Genomic DNA, 8203 nt, shown 5'->3' on the forward strand with positions numbered 1-8203 from the left:
CCTAGTACTATAAATATTCCCACTTCCCTAGAAAAAGGGGTCACAATCAATACATTCTAGAGCAATTGCTGCTCTGCCTTCTCTCTACTTTCTCTCTCTATAAAAATACAATCTTGTTTAATCTGTAAAAGTTACCAAGAAACCTCCCAGGTATCTCACCGGAAAAACCCAACAACAATATATATATATATATATATATATATATATATATATATATATATATATATATATATATATATATATATATCAATATCCAGTAGGTATACGAAGTAGTATTAAATGAACACACATAAACCGATTGAACAAAAACAATTATGCTTGTACAAAATTAACATAAACAATGAATAACCAATGAACCACGTACAAATTATTTTCTATGCAACATAAACAATTATGCGGTACACCGTGAGTCCGTGACCATCGGGTGTCCCGTATTTCTGGAACGAAATAAAGAATAAATGTACGGAGTAATTGACGACAAATAAACAATAAAAATCAAAGTAAAATTATGACAACGAAATAAAAAAATTTGGAATTCAACTGTAAAGAAAAGGATGAAGAGTGATCATCAACCTCATCCTCACCCAACGCCATGCAACATCATATTCTTGCGATGGAATGAAGCACATACAATGAAGCCTCCGTACAATTTGGTGAGGGTTGAGATTTTTAATGTGAGGGTTGAGATTTTTAATATGTATATATATACACAAAGATAAAAAAAGTTTGTGAAATTTATCTTTATCGTATTAAGTAGTCAATCATGGTAAGACTCCCATATTATTTATTAATCTATCTTTATCGTATTAAGTAATCAATCATGGCAAGACTCTCATATTATTTATTTAATTAGTTAATAATTTAATAATATGTGATGACGTGGCAATCCTATGTGGACGCTCTTATTACTCTTGAAAAAACTCCCCTTTATATATATATATTAGATTACGACATTTTTGTTTGGATTTGTCATACTCTCATTCTTATAAAAATAAAATAAAATATGCACATAGTCAATCTATATCATACGCAGTATTCATTTCGATTTCTAAGGTAACCTTAACTCTGAATTGGAACCAAGTTTCTTTCAATAGTGGAGAAACAATGAAACATACAATTACAACCCTCTCCAAATGAGTGCCTAATTATTATTTAGAAATAGCCAATAGACCGCCTAGGACTATACCAATAAAAAGGCCCAAAAATAGGTAAAATAATACTCTGTATTTTGTGCAATTCCGCTTGCATGGACCCGGTCCACTATAAGGTTACCATGGACCAGGGTAATTAAGTAATTTTGCAGCTCTGATTAGGATGTACCGTTTGAAATCACGTGATCCAAAATAACAGAATGCGCGAAACCCTAAAATTGAAATCTCTCTCCTCCAGCAGCAGCTTCTCTCTCCTCCAACAGCTTCTCTCTTTTCGAGCTTCAACAATGGAGGACGATTTATTCGATTTGAATATCGATTTAAATCGCGCAATAGAAGAGAAATTGTATAATTATGACGGTAATATTCGAATCCTAATAACTACGAAGAATTATAGTAACTTTCATACTCATTGAGTAATTATTATTATTTTAGAAAATTTAGAGAATCATAGAGAAGTATACGACGTTGAAGATGAAGTTGAAGGCACATCTCAGCAAGTTATGGTTGCAAATCATTGTATTGAAGAAGGTATGATATAGTATCTCTTAATAAATATATAGTAACTGTTATTTTGATATAGTTAACATATTATAATTGCAGTAGAGTAACTAACATATAAAGAGGAATTATATTTATCGTAGAGTAACTATACCGTATAAAGAGAAACTATGTTTACTGTAGAGTAACTATCTCATATAGACAGGACTTATAGTAACTGTAGAGTAACTATAAAATATAGAGACTAACTATATAAAATGAAGAGTAACTATCACATATAAAGAGGAACTATATACTGTAGAGAAACTATGACATATAAACAGGAGTTATATTAACTGTGAGTAACTATAATATATAAACAGTAACTATATAAAATGAAGAGTAACTATCATATATAATGATAACTATATTTATAGTAAAGTAACTATAATTTATAAAAGGTAACTATAATTTATAAAAGGTAACTATATTAATTATAAAGTAACTTCACATAAAGAAATAATCTATATAAGAAATAAACTATAGTAACTATGACATATAAAGAGTAACTATATTAAATGTAGAGTAACTATAACATATAAATAGGAACTTTATTTACAATCAATAGAACCTGAGTAACTATGTTAAATATAGAGTAACTATAACATATAAAGAGTAACTATATTAAATGTAGAGTAACTATAACAATCAATAGATCCTGAGGAACTTTATTAATTGTAGAGTAACTATAACATATAAATAGTAACTTTATTTACCATCAATAGATCCTGAGGAACTTTATTAACTGTAGAGTAACTATAACATATAAAGAGTAACTATATAAAATGAAGAGTAACTATCACATATAATAATAACTATATTTATAGTAAAGTAACTATTATAAAAGGTAACTATATATATTAAATATAGAGTAACTTATATTAACTATGACATATAAAGCAGAACTTTATTTAAAATAAAAAGATCCTGAGTAACAATATTAACTGTAGAGTAACAATAACATATAAAGAGTAAGTTTATTAATGGTAGAGTAACTATAACATATAAAGAGTAACTATAGTTACAATCAATAGATCCTGAGGAACTTTATAAATTGTAGAGTAACTGTAACATATAAAGAGTAAATATATTAACTGTAGAGTAACTATAAAATATAAAAAGTAACTATCACATAAAGGAAACAACTATTTTTGAAAAAAACTATAACATATAAAGAATAACTATATAAAATGAGGAGTAAATATTACACTAGGCACAAATAATATTAACTATAGAGTAACTATAACATGTAAAGAGGACTATATATATAGTAAAGTAACTATAATATATAACAAGTAAATATATTAAATTATAAACAACTATTATATATAAACAGTAACTTTTTAAACGGTATCTTAAAAAGAGAAACTATATTTATAGTACAGTAACTATAACTTATAAAGAATTACTAAGCTAATATTGGTATTTGTACAGGTTCAATAATACATTCAATTGATACAAACCACAGCATCTTTGAAAATCCAAATAATGAGCAGGAACAAAACATTGATAAAGAATTAGATGGCAGTTTAATTGGAGAAGCAAGGAAAACAACCGATGAGATTTATGATCTATATTGCAAACATGCTGCTATTATTGGTTTTACTGTACGAAAAGGGAAGAATATATATAAAGAAGGAACCATAATTGTTAATGGAAAATACTTCTACTGCTCTGCTGCTGGAATAAGAGACCCTCCTAAAAGCAAAGAACTAAAAAATGAAGATGATCAATCAGATGCAAAGAAGAAAGAAAGGAGAAAAAGAGTTATGATAACAAGAACAAAATGTGAAGCTCAAATATTTGCAAAGATGAACCAAAATGGAGATTTTGAAATAGAAAAGCATGTAGTGGTACATAATCACCCATTGACAAGAGAAATAAGTAATTATCTCCACCGATCGGAACGACGAATGACAGAGCCCAAAAAAGAAGCTATTGAGGCAATGTCAGAATGTGGTCTAAGACCAATGAAGTCTTATAGATATATGTCAACAGAAACTGGTGGAGACGACTGTGTAGGTCATACGATGATTGATCATCTAAACTACTGCTACAAGTTAAAAATGAAGCAAATTGATGGCAAGGATTCACAAACACTGGTGAACGAACTGTATGACTTACAATCAATAGATCATGAGTTCTTTTTCTGAGTAAGACTCAATGATGAAGGAAAAGTTGAGTGTCTATTTTGGAGGGATTCTATGATGAGAGAAGATTACAAAATATATGGAGATGTTCTAGTTTTTGATACTACATTCAGAACAAATAAGTACAATCTCATATGTGCTCCATTTGTTGGTATCAATAACCATTGGAAAAACACAATGTTTGCTTGTGCTTTCATTGGGGATGAAACCACAGAATCTTTTGTTTGGGTGTTTGAAACTTTTCTGAAGGCTATGGGAGGAAAGCACCCTATATCAATTTTCACTGATCAAGATGCAGCTATTGCTGCTGGAATAGAATAGGTACCTCTTCATATATTATAGTTACTGTCTATTACATATAGTAACTGTTTGTAATTACTATAACTTTTACATATAATTACTCTTTATAATTTATAGTTTCCCTTTTTTGCAAATAGTAACTCTTTATATAATATAGTTACTGAGTATAATTAAAAACATTAATATATATATATTGAGAATAACTATAACTATAACTTTACATAAAATTACTATTTATTGTTTATAGTTACCCTTCTTTACATATAGTAACTCTTAACGTAATATAGTTACTCTTTCAGAAAATACTATATCTTAATTTGAGAGCAAGTATAGTAACTCTTTATAAAATATAGTTACTATTTTGACAATATAGTAACTCTTAATTCAATATAGTTACTATTCTGAAATTATAGTAACTCTTTATAAACTATAGTTACTATTTTGACAATATAGTAACTCTTTATAAAATTTAGTTACTATTTTGACAATATAGTAACTCTTAATAAAATATAGTTACTATTATGAAATTATAGTAACTCTTTATAAAATATAGTAACTGTTTTGACAATATAGTAACTCTTAATACAATATAGTTACTATTTTGACAATATAGTAACTCTTTATAAAATATAGTTACTATTTTGTGGAACTATATATATTCATTATTGTTTTTCAGGTTTTTCCTTCTTCAAGACACAGGTTATGCTTGTGGCACTTGAGTAAAAATGCAAACAGTAGGTTTGGTTTATTGAAGTCTGATAAAAACTTCAAAACCGCATTCTACAAGTGTTTAAGTGGGTGTATAACACCAAATGATTTTGAAGAAACTTGGAAATCTATGATCAACACTTTGAAGCTGGAAAAGGATGACTGGTTCAACAGATTGTATGGTCTTAAAGAAAAATGGTGTACAGCTTTAAGTAAAGATTTTTTTTCTGCCGGTATACTTTCTTCACAAAGAAGTGAAAGTACAAACCATGCTGTTGGATTTAAAGCAAATAAAAGTACAACATTAACAGAGTTCTATAGTATTTTTCAAGCTACAATAAATCGATGGAGAAAAACTGAAGAAAAAGACGACTTTGACTGTACAAGGGGAATACCTACTTCAGAGCTAAGTATGAGGGCTATATTAAAACAGGCAGCAAATATATACACGATAACACTTTTCCGTGATTTTGAAGAAGAGTTCAAGCTTTCTGTGGCAAGTAGTGAAAAGTTCAAGGGAAATGTTGGAAGAACAATGTTTTTTGAGGTGTGGATAGAAGGAATAACAGGTAAAAAAAAACTATAAATCTTTATTTAATATTTGGAGTAGATGTTCTTTTGAATAATATTATATTATATGTAAATAATCTAACAGGATCAAGGCAAGAAGTTCAATTCAAAATGGAAGATTCAACCGTCACTTGCACATGCAAAAACTTTGAAGAATCTGGATGGTTGTGCTTCCATTGTTTGAGAATATTGCATTTACATTCAATCAATACAATTCTAGATCGTTACATAACAACAAGATGGACTAGATATGCAAAGAAACAGATATGGAAAAGGGTTGATACGATAAAAAGGAAGAAGGGGAAATCAACAATTTTACTGGTTGGAGATTACATATGATCAGAAGGTAATTTTTTCAATATACATTTGTTTATTTTCATATAGTTACAATTACAGTTGATATTTTACTTAACACTTAAACTTTATACCACAGATACTATAACTTAATTTTGAAAGGGCATAAGATAGCAAAGGCCAGAAAATGTATCGAGGAGAAGTTTAAAATGGATAATAAAGCAGTTGATGAAATCATAAAAAAGGAAGAAGAAAGGAAGGCAAAAGAAGAAGCTGCAAAGATAGAAGAACAAGAAAAGGCAAAAGCTGAAGCACAACGAGAAACACAAGACGGGGAATCAACTAATTCTGAAATAACAATTGTGCTTGATCCTGATCGTGCTAATACTAAAGGAAAGAGTAAGAAGAGAATAAAGGGTCAATATGACAATTACAAGCGGCCATCAAAGAAAGGAAAAAAGAAACACAAAGAATTTGGATCCAAGACACCAAATATTCAATTATTTACACCTAAATAACAACTATTTTAGTGATGTTCTTGTTTTATTATCATATACAGTTACTTCAACATTTTTAAACAAATTTATTGAGTGTTTATACTATAGTTCTCCTTTACAATACATAGTTACTATACTGAACGTATAGTAACTCTTTGTAAAACACACAATTTTTACAAAATAACTATATCTTGAATGTTTATATTATAGTTTTGACAATATAGTATTTCTTTATAAAATATAGTTACTATTTTGACAATATAGTAACTCTTAGAACAATATAGTTACTATTTTGACAATATAGTAACTCTTTATAAAATATAGTTACTATTTTGACAATATAGTAACTCTTAATATAATATAGTTACTATTCTGAAAATTATCTCTTTATAAAATGTAGTTACTATTTTGACAATATAGTAACTCTTAATACAATATAGTTACTATTCTAAAAAAATATAGTAACATTCATCCATTTCTTCATCATCATCCTCCTTAGTTGTTTTAGTTTTGGCATTCAAAGAATCAAGAACTTCATATATTTGAGAGGTAGCTTGAGCTGGATTACCCACTGTTTGGGTAGATGTTGTTGGATCAACAACAACAGCAATAGACAAAACTGCAGGCTCAGTTGGAACAACAGCAGAAGGTTGAGGGGCAACAGTAACAACAGGATTGTTACTATCATCAAAAAGATCATCCCAACCATTTGGTAGATTCTTCACCAATTGATGAAAATCCACTAACTCATCAACCATCTTTTGATAAGTGGAATTCTCCAAAATATCATCACCATGGCTCTGCGTTGCCATCGAAGCCTGTATTTTGAACAGCTCGTCAGCATGGATGGCTGAAACGACATCCAAATCTCTCTTCATCAACAACCACTGACCATGAAACTCCTGTAAAACAAAATACATAAATTTAAATATGGAACATATTAGGAAAATTTAATTAAAAGTACAACAAATATTATAAGAAAAGGTATCTATAGTATATAAATATAACTATATAAAAGGTTACTATAGTATATGAAAGGTAACTATAGTATATAAAAGATAACTACACTGAATAAAAGATAACTATAGTAAATAAAAGGTAACTATAGTATATAAAAGGTAACTATAGTAAATAATAAGTAACTATAGTATATAAAAGATAACTATAGTATTTATTGTATATAATACAATTACTAAAACAAAGTAATGATAACTTAGTGTATCAAAGATAATTATTGAACATAAATGATAACTATAGTATATAAAATATAACTATAATATATCTACAATTACTAAAACAAAGATAATGATAATTATACTGTATAAAAGATAAGTATAGGATATAAAAAATAACTATAGTTTATAATGACAAATATATCAACCATAAAGTAAACTTACATCAGTGGCTTTGGAGAGAATTTCTTCATTAGTAGGATGAGATTCAGGGAGCTCAAACTGAAGAATCCTAGGACGCCGACTTGGACGTCGACGGCCAACAGAGGGCTGTTCAGCACTTCTCCCACTGCTGCCAGGTTCACCTTCTTTGGAAATAGATTTTATTTGTGTCAAATCTATTTGACCATCAACAAAAACAAATTTTTTGGAAATTGGATACTTCTCCTTCTCCAAAATTCCAGAACCATATGATGCACTCATATTTGCATTTTCAGCATGAATCCGATCAGTTACCATCTTCGATGTCCAATGCTGAATAAGAGGTAATTGATCAGGAATACTACTGGAATTCCTAAACTTAATCCTCTGAAAATACACAAGTTGAAAAAACACAACACAGCCTCCAAATGTCTTTTGATCTTTGCCTTTCAATAAACAACTTTTAAATTTCACAGTTTCCTCACATAATACGTCAAGAACGTATTTACACCAATTGTATTTGGGAATCATTTTAGGATCTTCCAAAGCCTTAGCCAATCGTAAATCTACAGTCCTATTGGCTGTAGGAGTCAAAAATGTAGAAAAGGCAACAAAAACAA

General features: G+C 28.9%; 2 protein-coding genes across 2 annotated transcripts; both read left to right on the forward strand.

Moving 5' to 3' along the window:
• The first annotated feature begins 1351 nt into the window (after window positions 1-1351).
• Window positions 1352-4162, forward strand: LOC130465586 (protein FAR1-RELATED SEQUENCE 5-like). Its single transcript, XM_056834405.1, has 4 exons — window positions 1352-1511; window positions 1587-1682; window positions 3126-3804; window positions 3850-4162. Exons 1-4 carry the CDS (start codon window positions 1352-1354, stop codon window positions 4160-4162), a joined length of 1248 nt encoding a protein of 415 aa, XP_056690383.1.
• An 817-nt stretch (window positions 4163-4979) lies between these two features.
• LOC110802881 (protein FAR1-RELATED SEQUENCE 9-like) lies at window positions 4980-5758 on the forward strand. Its single transcript, XM_056834406.1, has 2 exons — window positions 4980-5418; window positions 5505-5758. Exons 1-2 carry the CDS (start codon window positions 4980-4982, stop codon window positions 5756-5758), a joined length of 693 nt encoding a protein of 230 aa, XP_056690384.1.
• The last annotated feature ends 2445 nt before the right edge of the window (window positions 5759-8203 follow it).

This window comes from Spinacia oleracea, chromosome 1 (genome assembly GCF_020520425.1).
Source record: "Spinacia oleracea cultivar Varoflay chromosome 1, BTI_SOV_V1, whole genome shotgun sequence".
Taxonomy (NCBI): domain Eukaryota; kingdom Viridiplantae; phylum Streptophyta; class Magnoliopsida; order Caryophyllales; family Amaranthaceae; genus Spinacia; species Spinacia oleracea.